This window comes from Perognathus longimembris, chromosome 1, assembly GCF_023159225.1.
Source record: "Perognathus longimembris pacificus isolate PPM17 chromosome 1, ASM2315922v1, whole genome shotgun sequence".
In the NCBI taxonomy this organism is placed as follows: domain Eukaryota; kingdom Metazoa; phylum Chordata; class Mammalia; order Rodentia; family Heteromyidae; genus Perognathus; species Perognathus longimembris.
In genome coordinates this window covers 158,961,776-158,978,680 of record NC_063161.1, presented here as the reverse complement: position 1 = coordinate 158,978,680, position 16,905 = coordinate 158,961,776, and the positions used below count along the sequence as shown (strand labels likewise).

The window sequence follows — 16,905 nt, the reverse complement described above, 5'->3', positions numbered from 1 at the left end:
CTCGGCCCCTGGCCTCAGATCCAGACCCTAAACCTGGCGCTAAAGACTGGCTTCTCCCTTGCTGTGCCGGGATCGTGGCTCCTAGCTGTCAGGCTGAGCCTGCGCCTCCCTGCGGGTGGGAGTGGGGGTGCCTGGAGCCTCACGGCCCCCCGGGGCACAGCTATAGCTGCAGCCTGGCCACCCTTGGGCCTCCGTGCGGGCCCCTCCCCAGCTGGGCAGCCACCGCCCAGCAGAGGGCGCCCCAAGCCCCGCTCATTGCTGGGGAGGATCTGGAGGGCTGGGGTGAGTGGGGTTGGGCAGCGGTCAACCTTCCTCCTGGAGAGCCAGTGGCCTGTCCGTGTGTCCATCTCACTCCAGTCCTCCCCACCCCCACTCTGCTCTTCACTCCCACTTGGGGGTCCCCCACTCGTGGCCTCCACGACAGCATTCTGGGGGCCTCAGGTCTGTCCCAGGCCCTGCCCCCCCCTACCTTCTGCCCGGGACGACACCAGGGGCCTGCGGGGGCTCTCCCCAAATGGGGCAGTCGGGGTTGGCTTGGTCGACTCTTAGGAGGAAGAAGAGAAACCAAGGCACATGAGAGGTGACACCCCCAAGACCCATCACCCCCTTTATGGGCAGCAGCACTCTATAGAAAGAAAGCCGTCTACACTGGCCAGAAGATCTGGGTCCCAGACCACTACAGAAGCAGCATCTACACCACTGCAGCGACATGGAAGGCAGAGCAGAGGGGGCGGAGCCGGAGCCCCTGGGGGGCCGGGGGACCCCGTCCCTTCAATGGCCCCTTCTTGAGTCTGGCAGCTGAGGCCCCCTCCCGCCCAGGGTGGACGGCTGAGTTGGACCTGTGTCTGGGCTCAGATCTCCCCCCCCCCCCCGTGCTGAGTTGCTGAGCGATGCTACAGGTGGGCCAGAGACCAGGCGTGTCCGGAGGGTCCCGGAGGGCCTCCCGCCCGGCCCACACCCGGCCCCTCCTCTAACGCCAGCCTGCTCGCTCACCACCGCCGCCTCCTCCTGACTTGAGCGCATTTCCTCCCGGGCACCCCACCCACCAGCCAGCGGGGCCCGCCTCGCGCCCCCCCCCCCTGCCTCAGACTATCTGGCCACCCAACAAGGAGCTCCAGGGCGCCTGCTCATGGCGTCCCCCTGGCTACCGAGGAGGCGGAGAGCTGAGGATCAAGGTCTGAAGCCCATCTGGGCAGGAAGCTCCGTGAGGCTCTTATCTCCAGAAAGCGGGAGGTGGCGCCCTGGCTTAAGTGGTAGAGTGTTATCCTTGAGTGTAAAACAAAACAAAACAAAACAAAACTCAGGGACAATGCCTAGGCCTCGAGTTCAAGCCCCAGTACTGCATTTTTTTAAAAAAAGAGTCCAGGGCTGGCGAAGGCAGGCTTTGTGCTGTGTGAAATTCCAAGGACAGAGCTGGAGGGGCGGGGGGGGGGGGCGGGGGGAGGGCTGATTTCTCCCACTTCTCAAAGGGATTACCCGGGACGGTTGATGTGGAGAGAAAAAAGAAAATCTCCCCGCTAAAAAAGTGCCGGAGCCTTCTCAGCGGGGCGTCAGGAGCCTTTGGATTTGAGATTGACATTAATATGGTGTTCAATGAGGAGAGGCGGCTGCGGGGTCTAATTGGCAAGGGTTTAATTAGAGCTGGGGTAAGAGCGGCCCTGAGGGCATTTTCCTTCGCAGCCCGCTGACCCCCACCGCCCCAGCCTTCCGAGGGGGGGGGGGGCACGCACTGTCGGCTCCTCCCCCTCCCTCCCAGCTGCTGCCTGCCAGGCGGCCTGGCGTTGGTGGAGAGGAGAAACATCTGGACCAGGAGATCAGGGCCCAGTTGGACTCTGGCCAAAGAGGCCGAAGCACCTGTTGGGAGCGGCCCTGGGGGCTTGGGGCCATTCTGGGGGGGGGGGCATTCTCCATCTCCGGGTTCACACTCAGGTGCTTGCCATCTCCGGGTTCACACTCAGGTGCTTGAGATGCCCTGTCCGTCCCTCGGGGGCTTCTGTGAGCCAGGCGTGAAGGTGGGGACCGCAGGTGGGGGCCCCGGGGGGGCGGCTGGAGGCTCGTGGCCCCCAGCTCCAGTCCGTGGGCCCGCGTCAACCTGGGATGGTGGGCAGATGCTTCTCTCTTTGCTTTCCTCTTTTGGGGCTCCCCCCCGCACCCCCGAAACATAATTTCGTGGGGATATAATTCGCATGCCATAAACCCCCCAGCCACTTCCGCCTGAGCCCCAGGTGCCTCTCCTGTGGGGGAAGGTAAATTCTAACCTGCGTCTCGCAGAGCTGCACCCCGGTTACGCCGGCTCCTACACCCACGGCCGTCGGCATTAAGAATGGGCTTCCAGCCCAGTGCCGGGGCTCACCCCTGTAACCCCAGCTACTCAGGAAGCTAGGATCTGAGGATCATGGTTCAAAGCCAGCTGGGGAAGGAAAGTTGGTGAAACTCATCTCCAACTGACTACCCCAAAATTCAGAATTATGGCTCAAGAGGTAGAGCACTAGCCTTAAGCACAAAACCTCAGGGACAGCACCCGGTCCTGAGTTCAAGTTCAAGTTCAAAAACCAGCACACAAAAAGAAAGGGTTTTGGTGGGATGGGGGAGCAGGGCTTTGGTAGGGGCTTCAGCAGCTACAAAGGAGTTGGGGACCCCTTAGACTCCAAGCTCCCTGTGGCTTAGAGCTCAGGGAGGAAGCCCCCCACTGGTCACGCTGTGTGTGGGGGGGCAGGGCTGGCTCCTTGGACCTCGGATGGGCCAAGGAGGCAGGGGCATGGTGGGCGGGTGAAGCCCCATTTTGCCACCACAGCCCCTTCCTCCTGGCTCCCCGACTCGGGGCCATTCTCGGGGGCAGGAGGAGATGGGGGGGGCCTCGAACTGATGCTGCTGCCTGGCTCTTCCGGCTGGGGCTGGGCGGCCGGCTGGCCTGGATGGTCTGGACGCCCCCTCTGCCTGGGCTCCTGTGCCTCTAGGCTTCTAGCGTTTTCTACTGTAAGAAGCAAGCACCTACTGGCCCCCCGACTGGCGGGAGCAGGGACTGCAGCTAAGGCAGGAAAGGGGGCGGCCGCAGGGCTCCCTGGCTGGACTCGGGTACCCACCTGTGGGCCGGGGGCTGCGGGGGGCTGGGGGAGTCTGGGGAAGGGATGTGGGAGGGGGGGGAGAGGTGGAACCCCCGCCCAGGGCCTCAGTGGCCACGGGGGCTTGGGGCTCAGGGTTCTTCCGGGCCTTGCCGACGCCTGGCAAGAGACAGAAACGCGAGAGCAATTGAGGCGGCGCCGAGACTCGAGACCGACCACGGCCTCGCGGCCCGGCTTCCTTCTAGCACCTTCTCTGTCCACTGGTATGAGAGGGGCAGGGCGGGCACCGGGGTACCACAGTGCGTGGGGGAGGGGGATGCTGTCTACCCAGGGGTCAAAGGACAAGCCCTCCCCCCCAGAGGCCCCGCCTACTTTCCAAAGCAGGAGGGAGGGAGCTCCGAGGATGGCGATGGCGGGGCACAGCGGAACAGAGCACCACACGGAGGAGGGGCGGGGGGGGGGGGGGGAGCCGCGGATGGGGTGCCATTAGAGGAGGGGGGCAAGGGGACGGCAGATCCGAGGGGCCCCCGGGCCCCCCCTTCTCTCCATCTCCAGAGCATGCAGAGCCCAGTGCCCGAGGGCCCCAGTACTTACTGCCGAAGGCCGAGCCCACTGCAGCGCCTGTGGGGAGACAAGAGGGTCACAGAGCTGCTGAGGGGGTCCCCTCCCAACACGGACGGGGGGGTGGGGCGGCGAAGGGGCCGGAGCACCTGCTGCTGACAGCCCGCTTTCCAGAGGGGGAAACTGAGGCTTGGAACCGCAACCTGCCCCCGGGACACGCCAGTGGAATCTCAGCGTTTGGGGCCCTCGGGGCAGGTCACAGAAACGGTCCCCGGAGAGGAAGGGGAGCCCCGTGTTGCCCTGGGGGAGGAGGAGGCCGCCCCGAGAAGGCAGCAGCCTTGTGTTCCTGACCAGGACGCCAGGTGGCAGCCAGGGGCTGCGTGGCTCGGGCCTCTCGGGGTGCGCAGGGCTGGGGGGCCCCCCGCGGGCCTGGGGAAGCGCTGCCCGCCCCCCCCCACGCCTTGCTGCACCCACACATCTGCGCCAAGTGGCTGGTGGCCTCTCAGCTGGGCCCTGGGGGGAGGGCGGCGGGGCGGCACCCCAGCCAAGGCCCCTGGGAGCGCCGAGGGGGGCGGGCAGGCCCCCCTCCCCCAGAGCGGCCACGTGCCCAGCACAGCCTCGCCCTGGCTTTGAGCAGCTTGAAGCCGCCCGAGTCTTTCGGGGGGGGGTGGAGGGGGGCCCGAGGCGTCGGGGTGGGGAGCAGGCGGTGGACGCGCAGCTCAGCCTCTGGCACTGGGTTCGGGACGTGGCCTCGAACCCCAGGGCCGGCCTGGCACCGGGGGGGGGGGGGGGGGCGGGGGGCGGGGTCGGCCGGGAGCCCCCGGACACAGCCTCGGGCACAAGCCAGCCACAGGCATGGGGTTTCCCCGGCAGAGCCGGGCAAGGCCGGGCACGGGGCTGGGCTGCGGGCAGGCGCCGGGGGCTCAGGGCGGAGCCTCGGCCAAAGTGGCGGGGGGGGGGGGGGTCACAGCGATGCGGGTGCCGGCTCAGCGATCCGCAGCGCGCAGGGGTCCCGGAGCCACGTCTCACAGAATGTGCGTGCGTGCGTGCGTGCCCGCGTGCATGCGTGCGTGACCCGCGGCCCCCGGGGGTGGGGGGTGGGGGACGGGTGCGTACGTACAGGCGTTGGGAGAGCCGTGCGGCAGCGGCAGGTAGGAGCCGGCGCGCCAGGCCCGGGTGCGGAAGTTCTTCTTGCACTTGCCGCAGTCGGGGCCGGTGGTGTTGTGCTCGCACTCGCACTGCAGGCTGCCCTCGCGCACCGAGCACAGGTTGGCGTGCAGGTTGCACTTGCACCTGGGGAGACGCGGAGAGGGGGGGGCGGTCGGCGGGCTCCGGGGCGGGGCACCGACCCGGGCCGTCCCAACATCCCCTGCTGTGGAGGGGGGCGGTGCTGAGGGGCCCCCCAAGATTCCCTGCAGCCAGCACGTGGGCTCTGATGATGGCTTCAGGACTTCCTCATCCTAAATGCTGTGTGGTGTGCGTGTGCGTGCGTGCATGCGTGTGTGTGTGTGCCCAGGGCCTGTGCGCCGTCTCTTAGCTTCTTCTGTTCAAGGCTGGAGCGCTGCCCTCTCGAGCCACAGCTCTGCTTCCTGTTTCTGGCTGGTTAGTTGGACCTGCGTTTCACAGACTTTCCTGCCCGGGCTGGCTTCAAACCTGGATCCTCAGGGCTCAGTCTCCTGAGTTGCTAGGGTGACAGGCGTGAGTCCCTGGCGCCCGCCGTGGTGTCTTTAGCTCTGGTCATCTTCCGCCGGAGCCTGAGATTTCCTGACAGCTTGTAAGGAACCCCGCCCAGCCCCAACCCCTGCGGGCTGGGGGCCTGGCCTCCGGGGGTGCGCTCCTACGGAAGCCCTCCAGGGCTGCAGAGAGAACCCAGCCCCCCACCCCCCAGCTCTGACAATTCATCTCACATGCGTTATTCATCCGTTCATTCATTCAAATATTTATAGGCAACTCATTATTCTGAAAACTGGTAAATACAGGGAAGGAATCAGGCACTGGTTCTGCCTGCTCTACGGAAGCCGGACTGCAGGGCCGACGGAAGCCATGGGGGCGGGCGAGGGGGGGGAGGTTCTTTTCAGCCCTGCCGAGATCGGGGGCTCCCGGGGCGGGGCAATGCCAGCTCTCGACCCCGAGGAGACCATCCCGCAAGCCCCATCCAGGAGTCGGCTCCTCAGAACGAACTGCGCCTGAGTGGGGTTCGCCTCAAGAGGAAATGCAGAGGAGAGACGAAGTGATTACGCAACGCCGGGGTGTATGCGCGCGTGTGTGCACATGCGTGTGTGTGTGCGCGCGTGTGTCACGTCACAGGAACAGTCCCGGGAAGCTCGAAATGAGGACCCAAGTGGGTCCCAAGGGGCTGAGGCGCCACGGAAGGAGAGAAACCTCAAAGGTGGAGGCGCCCGGCCCCTGTGCGCCCACTCCTCGGGCCGGGGTTCAGATAACGCAGACGGCCAGGTCAACCCATGGAGCACGTGTTACGTGTCCCAGAGATCTTTGTCTTCGCCAGGCACTGGTGGCGCATGCCTGTCATTCCAGCTGTGGAGGAGGCTGGGACCAGGAGCATCACCATTCAAAGCCAGCCCGGGCAGCCAAGTCTGTGAGACTCCATCTCCAATTAGTGAGCCAAATGCTGGGCTGGAGGTACGGTTCAAGTAGCAGAGCACCAGCGGTGGAGCACGAAAGCTGAACAAGAGCACAAGGCCTAGAGTTCAAGGCCTGGTACTGGCACGCCCACGTGTACACATACATGCACACACCCCGGTCCTTCGGCGTGCCACAGAACGAAGCTAAGTGACGCCTGGCCGTGTTTGGAGATCTGATGGAAGGGCCGGGTTGCAGGCCGGGCGCCCGGGCCGAGGAGCTCAAGCCCAGTCGCAGAAGGGGCGCGCGTGCTGGATTCGGACGTGGGAGGATTTCCAAGGCACGGTGTCAATATTGGGGAAAAGCAAATCGCAGGCTGACGCGCTCCATAAGAATCGCATTCTTATTAAAATATGCGAGGAGAAACCTTTGCAGGGCGCTGGTTACAGGGCAAGTTCTGAGCGGCGGGCTGTGAGTAAAATGAACCGCAAAGCAGAGGGGCCCTGCTCCAGTGGGGTGCACTCTAACGGGGAGCTCATGAAGAATCAGTGCTGGAGAGCTGGGAAGGAAGAGATGGTCAGAGTACCAGCGATTTTTGTTTTGTTTTGTTTTTTGGCCAGTGCTGGGCCTTGGACTCAGGGCCTGAGCACTGTCCCTGGCTTCTTTTTTTGCTCAAGGCTAGCACTCTGCCACTTGAGCCACAGCGCCACCTCTGGCTGTTTCTGTGTATGTGCTCAGGAATGGAACCCAGGGCTTCATCCATGTCAGGCAAGCGCTCTACTGCTAAGCCACATTCTATATTGGTGTGTATGTGTGTGCGCGCTGGTACTGGGGCTTGAACTCAGGGCTTGAGCACCGTCCCTTAGCTAGTGCTCTACGGCTTGAGCCACAGCTCCACTTCTGGCTTTTTGCTGGCCAATTGGAGATTAAGAGTCTCACAGATTTTCCTGCCTAGGATCAAATTGTGATCCTTGGCCTCAGCCTCCTGAGTCGCTGGGATTACAGGTGTGAGCCAGAGGTGCCCGGCTGTGTTGGACAGTTTTATTCCTAGGCTGGCAGCCCTGCCCCACGGTGCCCGGCTTGTGTTTTCCATCGCCGAGGCTGGTCTGTCTGTCTGGGGACTAGCGCTGGGGCAGGAGCCGAAGGAAGAGATTGGGGAGGGGCGGGACAGAGGAGGGGCCTCAGGCAGGTGTGCAGACTCAGTACCAGGCACGCCTGGGTGTGGCGTTGTCCCTTAGAGTCCCTTCATCGCCAAGATGGGGACTGAGGGCATGGCCGCGTGGGAGGCGCTAGCCCGGTGCCCCCAGCTTCTAGGCTCCGGCATGGGGGGCGGAATGTTCCTGAGTGTTTATCCAGGGTGTCTTCCCTGGTGCTCGGTGCCACCACACCTGGCCCCACAGATCCTCCCTGGGAGACCTCCCAAGGTCACACTGGGTGCGGCCGTCCAGGGTGCGGACGCCTGGTCCCCCGCGCCGCCCCCACCGCAGGTGTGCGGCGGACCTACTGCGTGCTGGGGAAATCATGGGGGCCGGAGCTGGCCACCGGTCCCCTTCCGCCAGCACGGGGTGCTCCCCGCATCGGCCCCATGGTGGCCTCTGCCCCTCGCGTCCCCCCCACGGCCGGCCGGCCTCCCAGGCCGTGCGCACCCGTCTTCTGAAGGCTCTGGGGAGTCCTGGGGGCAGGGGAGGCGTCTGACAGAAGCTGGCTTCACATGCTCTTGACCTCACAAGGCTCCTCTCTCTACGTAACACCCGCTGGGCGAGCTGGAGGGGAGCGCCTCGCTTGTAGGAAGCCGGGGATGCCCCACGGCCCGCCCGCCCGCCCCGGGAAGGGGTATTTTTAGCTGTCAGCTCCGGCTGACCTTGGTCACAGAGCGCGGAGGCCACGGATCCCAGCAGCCCAAAGCCCGGGCCCCGTCCAGACCTCCCTCCCCAGCCCTGGCTCTGCTCAGGCCCCATCCTACCGGCCTCTCCCCCATCCCGCCTCCTGGGGGACCCCAAGAGGAAGGCCTGGCTTCACCCGGTCCACACAGAAGGAGAGGGGGCCACTCTTCGTGGGGGGCACACCAGCGGGGGCAGGGGGAGCCTGTCCTCACCCAAGCAGGTGCCTCTCGTGCTTCCCAGCCCGTGTGTGTGTGTGTGTGTGTGTGTGTATGCGTGTGTGTGCGTGTGTGTATGCCTGGGCCCCGGAGCTTTGCATTCAAGGCTAGCGTGTCTGCACTCGAGCCACAGCTCCGCTTCCCGCTTTGTGGTGGTTCACTGGCGATAAGGGTCTCACGGACGTTCCTGCCCGGGCGGGCTTCAAACCGTGCTCCTCGGGTCTCAGCCTCCTGAATAGCCAGGATTCCAGGCGTGAGCCACTGGTGCCTGGCCTCTTCCCGCAGGTAGCGCTAGGTGATGCCACCTGTGTGTGCGTGGTGCTTGAGCATGGGCGATGTCACCGGCACTCTCTCCCCGTCCCCGTCTCTGCTGCTCTCTTTCCAGACCTTTGCACACACTGATCCCTCTCGCGAGGCTCTCCGAAAGCTCACAGTGAGAGCGAGGCTGGGTTCAAGACCAAAGGTCACCTTTCTTGGTACTGGAATTTGAACTCAGGGCCTTGTACTTGCCAGTGGAGCTCTCTTACCATTAGGCCACGCCTCCAGTAATATTTTGCACCGGTTGCTTCTGAGATAGCATCCAGTCACTCGAGTGGACTTGTCCCCAATAAGTGATCTGAATTCAAGAATATATCATAAATTCTTTTTTTTTTTTTTGCCAGTCCTGGGGCTTGAACTCAGGGCCTGAGCACTGTCCCTGGCTTCTTTTTGCTCAAGGCTAGCACTCTGCCACTTGAGCCACAGCGCCACTTCCAGCTTTTTCTGTGTATGTGGTGCTGAGGAATCGAACCCAGGGCTTCATGCCTGCTGGCAAGATCTCTACCACTAAGCCACCTTCCCAGTCCCATGTCATACATTCTTACAGCACCATAATAAACGGACAGACAACCCCCAAGTTAGAAAGGAGCCAAGCACCCGACTAACCGCTTCTCTAAAGAGCAGTAAATGGCCGGAAGCACCCGAACAGCACAGGGGGCTCCAGCCTGTGATCTCGGCTACCCCAGAGGCGGATGGAGGCCACAGGCCACCCGTCACCCTGCTACAACGACGGACTCCACTTGACCGTAATAACAGAAAAACAGGCGGGAGGCAAGGCTCCAGCGGTAGGACACCTGCCTCGCACACGCGAGGTCCCATGTTTAATCCCCAGTACCGCCATACAGGGCAAACCAGCACAAAGCCCCCAGCCCACAGGGAGATGGGGTCTCCTGCACAGGGCCCTGGACGGAAATCGGCGAGGGACCCGGGGGAGGACCTGAGCCTGGCATGCCGGGGGTGGGAATGGAAGGGGGCCCAGTGGGCAGGGATGGTGGGGAGGGGGTGCCGGGATGTCCCCTTGAAGTGGAGCAGGAATGTTCTGTAAAGGGGGCTGCGGATCGCACGCGTGGGGCGGGAAGGTAACGTGGCAACGGCGCTGAGGAGGAGCACCGAGCAAATGCCTGGCGTGTGCACCAAGAGGAAGGGCTTCGGATGAATGGCTAAGAGTCTGATGACCCGTTTTCCTGAGTGTTGCTCCTATTGGTTTACCGGGTGTAAAACGTTCCCTTTCTTTCCTTTCCTTCTTTTTTCTTTTTTTGCCAGTCCTGGGCCTTGGACTCAGGGCCTGAGCACTGTCCCTGGCTTCTTTTTGCTCAAGGCTAGCACTCTGCCCCTTGAGCCACAGCGCCACTTCTGGCCGTTTTCTGTATATGTGGTGCTGGGGAATCGGACCCAGGGCTTCATGTATACGAGGCAAGCTCTCTTGCCACTAGGCCATATCCCCAGCCCCTCTTTCCTTCTTCTTATTTCTTTATTTTTGTGCCAGTAACAGGGCTGAAGCTCAGGGCCTGGCACTGACCTTAGGTTTTGTGCTCAAGGCTAGTGCTCTACCACCGGAGCCACAGCTCCACTTCTGTTTGTTTGGGTTTTGTTTTTTGTTTTTGCTGGAGGTAAGAATCGTGAGGGCTTTCCTGCCCAGGCGGGACTTGAACCGTGGGCCTCAGATCTCAGCCTCCTGAGCAGCTAGGAGCATAGGCGTGATCTCCAGATGAACTCTTGCTTTCTGCCTCAAAGGGACAGGACACAGCTGGTCTGCAAGAGCCCAACTGGCCCCTCGCAGCCATCAGAGGGGGAAACTGAGTCCTGGGATGGGCTGCCTGTGGTCCACGGAGGGGAGGTGGCACCCGGGCCTGTGGGCGGAGCTCCCTCCAACCAGCTCCGCCCCCACCAGCTGCTCTGCACCGGCTTAACTGACCCCAGCTGAAGCCCAGCCATAATCCTGCTTAAGCCAGGGGCAGCGCGGGAAGCCAGCCTCCAGGCGGGGCCGGGGGACAAAGGTCCAGCACACAGCGGTTCCCACGTGGCTGGGTGCTTAATCCTGATTAGCTTTCCCAGGCACGGGGCAGTGCTGGCTCTGTCCATCTGTCCCCCGGGCCTGGTGATCAGGGACACTCACTGTGTGTGTCCTTAGCACAGCTACTGACCTTCCCCTGGCCTCAGTTTCCCACCTGCAGTGGCACAGCCCACAGAGTTGCTGGGAAGACCCCCTGGGCCATGTCTACTGAGCGAGGAAAGACTCCGTGTTGCTTCTTGTTCTTGGGCTCTGATCTGCACTAGGTTCACCAGGAAACCTGACGGTGGCCCCTGTGCTAACAGCTCTTCACAAGTGCTGAGAACCTAGCACTCCCAGGCACAGAAACGAGGCACAGAGAGGCCAGGCAAGCTGCCCCAGGCCGCACAGCAAGCCCCGCCGAAGAGAGGCATCGCCCGCAGGCAGAGAACTAAAGGCTCGGTCTACTGCAGGCCAGCCAGCCAGACAGACAGACAGGAGCTCCCAGAAGGACAACTCCCCCCAGCCCCCCAGACTCCGGCGCGTCTTCTTCCACACAGGAGGCCCTTCCGCAAGCCCCGTCCCCCATCCCAGAAGGCCCTCGGGGATGAAGTAAATACAACGAATAAGCAAGCATGTATAAATAATTTAGCCAGCACTCCGGGTGGACGGATGGGCCTCGCGCTATTAGCGGAAACCCTCACCACGCACAGGCTGAGCGCCTCCTGGGTCACCCACCGGTGAGGCTCCGCGTGCCGCCCTGGGGCCAGGCCTGGGCCCCCGGCAGCTCTGGAGGAAGGGGGGCCCTGCCCACGTCCAGGCCCGCAGGTGACTCGGGTCCTGGTGGCCGGTCCTGATGTCCACCCCCCACCCCGCACCCACGGGATCGATTTCCTCAGGGCACCGCTGGCTAAGCTTGACCTTGAGAACCACCGGGCTCACCAGAAAACCAGGGCTGGGCTGCCTGATCCCCTCCCCCGCCCGCCCCCCCCCTCCCTCGGGCCGCCCGCCCGCCCGCTGTGGGCTCATCCATCAGAGAGCATTATTGAATCACAAGAAGGGACATCACGAGGCCGGTCCACGGGGCCTGCCCTCCGAGAGCCCGCACGCCCCGCCTCGCCCGCCAGGACCTGCCACCCCCCCACCAGGCCTGCCCTGCGCCCGAGGGCCCTGCCCTGCCGGCCGGTCCCACCCCCCCCCCACCCCGCGGCGGAAACCCTGGGTGCCGGTGCTTCAGACAGCAGCAGGAGCGGATCCACTGGGGACAGATGTGCGTGCTCGCACGTGCACACGCGCGCACACACACACACACACACACACACACACACACACACAGAGCGCCCTGACCCAGCAGCCACGTTCTGGCCCAGCCTCTACCGCGTGCGGCCTGGCAGGATGACCTTGAACCGTCGCTTCTCTGGGCCTCAGACAGTCCGCAGTGATGAAAGGGCCCGGAACCAGGTCCTACGGTCCAAGCCCGTGGCTCAGTTTCCCTCGGAGCCTACGCCGCCTCCGCCGCACAGGAGAGCCGGCGCGGGGCGGGAGGTGGCCACGCTGGGATCCTCTCCACCAGCACCGGCGTGAGGACAGGGCCCGGGGCTCACACCCCGCCGCGAGGCTGAGATCCAACCTCTGCCCCCAGGCTGTGCAAGGGTGGACGGGGCGGTCAGGGCCAGCAGCCAGCTGTAAACGAGGGAGCAAGGAGCCCGGAGAGCAGCCGGCTCAGCCCAGAGCCATGGATAGCACTGACCAACAGCTGAGCGGAGGGGGGGGGCAGCCCCAGGACGGGGCCCCGGTCCCCCTGCCCTGCGGACACCCTGCCCCCGGCTGCTGCGGAACTGGCCTCCGGGCCCCCCGGGGCCCCCCGCCTGCGGGGTGGGGGGGGACCCTCCATCCGCCTCCTGGAACCACTCCACCATGGCCAAGTGTAGCGTCAGAACCGCCGGATGCAGGCTGGGAGCGATGGGGTGGGTGCTCCTGGAGTTCCAGCTCGTTGGGAGGCTGACGTAGAAAGAACACCCGAGCCCCGGGGGTTCAAGGCCAGCCTGGACAACACAGGGGGACCTCCAGCTTAAAAAATAAAATAAAAAGCCAGGCGGGGCAGCTCCCACTTTAATCTGGAGGCACAGAGCCGGAGGATCCCATTTCCAGGCCCTTCGAGAGACGCCACCTCCACCCGTGTAAAAGGGCCGTGCAGGGTTCCCAGCCATACACAGGAGGCTTGCTGGGGGGGGGGGGGCTGCAGCCCTGCCCTCTCGTAACCAGAACGCGCCCCCCCCCCCCCCGCTCCTGGGCACGGGCAGCGGGCCTCGGGTCATCGCAGCTACAGCGTGCCTCTTCCTGGACTCGGCACGTCCCTAACGAGCCCCGGGAGACGGCAGCTGTCCCCGCGGTGCCAGGCGCCGCTCCAGACACGCCGAGCTCCCGGGAAACGTGGCAGGCCCGGTCGGGGGGCTGACAGCCGCAGCAAGGACTTCGGGGACGCCAGCAGCCGGTGCCAGGCCTACACACGCCGCCCGGCGGGGGGGGGTGCGCGGTGCCCGGGAGCTGCCGGCGGGGGCGCCATCTGGACACGGGCCTGGCACCGTCGAGCCCCGAGAAATCGTGAGGCGGGCGTCCCCCTCCTCCTGGAGCGGCTCTGGAGGGGGGAGCCGGGAATGTGGGTCAGCCAGGGACCGGTGACGTCATCGAATCCCGGGAGGGAAGGCGCGGGCCGGGCGCCCGGGCGGGGGAGGGGCGCCGCGGGAGCCGGGTGGGGAGGCCCAGGGAGGCATCGCTCCAAGACGGGGTGCGGGGACGCAGGGCCGGGGCCGGCCGGGCGTGACCTCTCACAGAGCAGCTCCTTTTGGGGTGTGGGGGCTCGGGGACCGGGCCCCACAGCCCGTCCCCGCCCTCCGCCCATGTGGCCATCTGTCCACCGGGGGACGAAGGAGGCTGCCGGGCTGGGCCGGGTGGCCTGGCAGAGGAACTCGGGGGGCAGGTGACTAGGGTGCCGTCCCTGAGCTTTGTTCCGGAGGCTGGCGCTCTGCCACTGGAGCCACAGCTCTACTTCTAGCCATGTGCGTGCGTGCGTGCGTGTGTGTGTGTGTGCGTGCGTGCGTGTGTGTGCGTGCGTGCGTGTGTGTGCGTGCGTGTGCGTGTGTGTGCGTGCGTGTGCGTGTGTGTGTGCAGGTAGAGATAGGAGTCTCACGGGCTGTCCCCCGGGGCCGGCTTCAAACAGGGATCCTCGGCTCTCAGCCAGGGCCAGGGAGGTCCTGGCCGGGTTCCGGGCTGGGCACCCTGGTGAGGGGCGGCTCCACGGGGCCCCTCCACAGCCAGGGGGTGGACGCCTCCCACGCCGCCCTCTTCTCCCCAGGGGTGCCCTGCCCCACCCCCACCCCGTGCCCGAATCCAGCCAGAGCAGGGGCCTCGCCGCCGGGGCAGGTGCGGGTTGGGGGGGGGGGGGCGCACGTCCCTGGAGGGGCGGGGCCAGCCGTGCCTGGCGACCAGAGGACGGCGAGGGGCAGCGGAAGCCCATCAGGACGGGGGGGCCGGAGAGCTCGGCGCCGACCGCGTCCGATGGCCGCCCATCAGGACGGAGCCCCGGGCGGAGGGGGGAGCGGTGGCCACGCGGAGGAGCAAGGCCGGCGGCCGCCCCCCTCCTCCTGGACGCTGATGGCCGGCAATTGAGTTCATTGCGGAAATCGAATTGGGGCGGTGTGCACAGTCCTTCTATGAAGTGCTTCCGCGCACGCCTGCCTGCTGCCCGGGTAAATCCTGTTACCCGCTTCCCGGACAGCAGCAGAGGGCGGGGGGGGACTCGGGGGGGGGGGGGGCTCCCGCGGTGTTAGCGAGCCCCCGGCCTGCCCTCTCTGCCTCCTGCTCAGCTCCTGCTGGTTTTTTTTTTTTTCCTATAGTCCTAAGATTTGAACTCAGGACTTCTTCACTTGCTAGCTAGGCCGGTGTTCTACCATTTGAACCACACCCAATCCCTTTTTGCTTTTGTTATAATTATTTTTTTCTCCAGTCCTGGGCCTTGAACTCAGAGCCCGGAGCTCTGTCCCTGGCTTCTTTTTTGCTCAAGGCTAGCACTCTGCCACTTGAGCCGCAGCGCCACCTCTGGCCATTTTCTATGTATGTGGTGCTGGGGAATCGAACCCAGGGCTTCGTGCATGCGAGGCGGGCACGCGACCACGAGGCCGTATTCCCGGGCTGCTTTCGTTATTCTCTAAAGTTAGATCTCCTGATTTGCTCAGGGCTGGTCTCAGACCACAGTCTTCCCCCTCATGGCGGCCTGCGTGGCTAGGATTAGGGAGCCTCTGGGCCCAGGCTTTTCACTGAGATAAGGGCCACAGAGGCTCTTTTCTCTGGGATAGCCTTGGATCGTGATCCTCCTCGTGTCTTCCGCTCGCGTGGCCGGGGTGACGGGCCCGTGCCGCTGCGTGTGGCCCCAGCCTCCGTCCTCCAGTTCTTTTCTTCACTGGGAGATGTCCAGGAATGAAGACTCGTTTGGCGGTGCAAGTTCCTTTGTTCATGAACGAGCGAGCGGGCCGCCTGGTTACCGTGCACCGCGTCCTACGACGTGAGCAGGCCAGGCGGGGCCCCTGCACGCCTCGGGGTACAGATGCAGGGGTGCCCAGGCATGCGGTCAGGACGGCACGAACGCCGGCTTGTATTGCAGGCAGACCGAGCAGGGCGAGCGGCGCGGAGCCAGCCCAAGGGCCCCAGCATTCGGGGTGTCTGGTCCCCAGGGAGTGGGCTGCAGGGAAGGGGTGGGGAAGCCTGTGGTGCCCCGAGCTGGGTCCCGTGGGGGGAGGGGGAGGGGCTGGGAGTGGGATGGAGGCGGCGGGTGAGGAGCCCAGACATTGGCCGCCTTTCCACCAGGCTGGGGAAGAGGCCTGCGGAAGCCACCGCGCCGGCAGCTCCAAGAGGAGGGGGGCCCCAAGAATGCTGAAGGCCAGGATCCCCGCTGACCCCATTGGGGGGGGGGTGCTGTGGTCCTGGGGAGCAGGGTGGGGTGTGGTGGGGCGTGGGATGAGGCGTGTGTGTGTGTGTGTGTGTGTGTGTGTGTGTGCTACGGCAGGTAGGCTCTCGGGGAGAATCCACGGCTGTGAGAACGTGCCAGGGACCGCGGCTCACGTCCCTAATCCCGGCCGCTCGGGAGGCTGAGTGTCGGAGGATCTCGGCTGGAGTCCAGGCCTTGGCGCAAAAAAAAGAAATTCCCAGCAAAACACAGGGCTGGAGGTATGGCTCAAGTGTTAGGGCACCGGCCGGCTTCAGAGAGAACTGCGGGGGGGCCCCGTGCTGGGAAGGGAGGAGGCGAGGCGGGAACGGAGCTGGCGGGGGCAGGTGCCCCCCCCCCAGCCCCCCCCCCGGCCCCTCCGCAGCCCAGCCAGCCTGGCCCAGGCCTCCATCGCCCGCCCCAGTGCGGGCTGATGAGACCTCAAAAGTCCCGGGGCTGGCGGAGGGCGGGCGCCGCCGCTGCGTCCGTCCCCTTGGGTCCCCTCAACCATGAGGACAAGGCTGGCGGGGCGCCCGGGGCCGGGGCCCGGGGGCTTCCGGAAGGACCCGGAGCCTGCTCCCCGCTGCCCCCAGGGACTCGGGGCTCCCGTGCTCAGCCAGCGAGTTCTCAGACCAGGCTCCCACCGGGCAGGGGGGAAACAGAGGCAAGCCCTAACGCAGAAAGCGCCGGCATTCCGGGGCGCCCTGTTCTGCGGGGCTGGCGTCGCCTCTGCCTCTGGACAAAGACACCCGCCGGGAGGACAGGCACCCACACTTGCCAGGATGGAGGCGGAGCCTCCAGAAGGTGCTAGAAGCGGCGAGTCTGACTTAAATATGGAATCCGCCGCCTTTTCCTCTGCACGCACCACAGAGGGATCCCCGTCTGCTCACGCGTCGGTTCCATCCTCACGGCGCCCACCCGTGCGGCGCGCCCCCTCCCCCGCCCCCCTCCCCCCCCCCCCCGTCTCCCATCCCCCTCCAGCCACCAGGCCCAGGCCCACCCGCCCTGTTGCCCTGGGCTCCGTTCCCAGCTCACGGTGGGAGAGCTCCCCACCCTCACCCTTGGTGGGGGGGGGGGGTCGGCGCCGTGGATCTGGGGGGCACCAGGCTCCTGTCACAATATCCCGTCAGCATACACCGGACCCCAGCCCAGGCCTGAGGCCGGACACGTCGGGGGGGGGGGGCAGGGCCAGCGCTAGGCCCGACGCAGCCGCGGAAAGAGCCGGCAGCGCCTCCGGATCCGACCTGGGGCGCCCCGGACTGTGGGGGCCAAAGCTCTGGTCGGAGCCCGTGCAAGCTGTGGCTAGGACAAGGAA

The 16,905-nt window shown here is 65.2% G+C and overlaps 1 protein-coding gene across 1 annotated transcript in view; it reads right to left on the bottom strand.

The window, feature by feature from the left end:
* The window catches only part of Ntng2 (netrin G2), a 51,683-nt gene that overhangs the window by 3,791 nt on the left and 30,987 nt on the right, over positions 1-16,905 (bottom strand). The window contains 4 exon segments of the mRNA XM_048345368.1: positions 470-544; positions 3,084-3,221; positions 3,657-3,683; positions 4,744-4,916. Of these exon segments, the coding sequence (XP_048201325.1) occupies positions 470-544; positions 3,084-3,221; positions 3,657-3,683; positions 4,744-4,916 (413 nt within the window).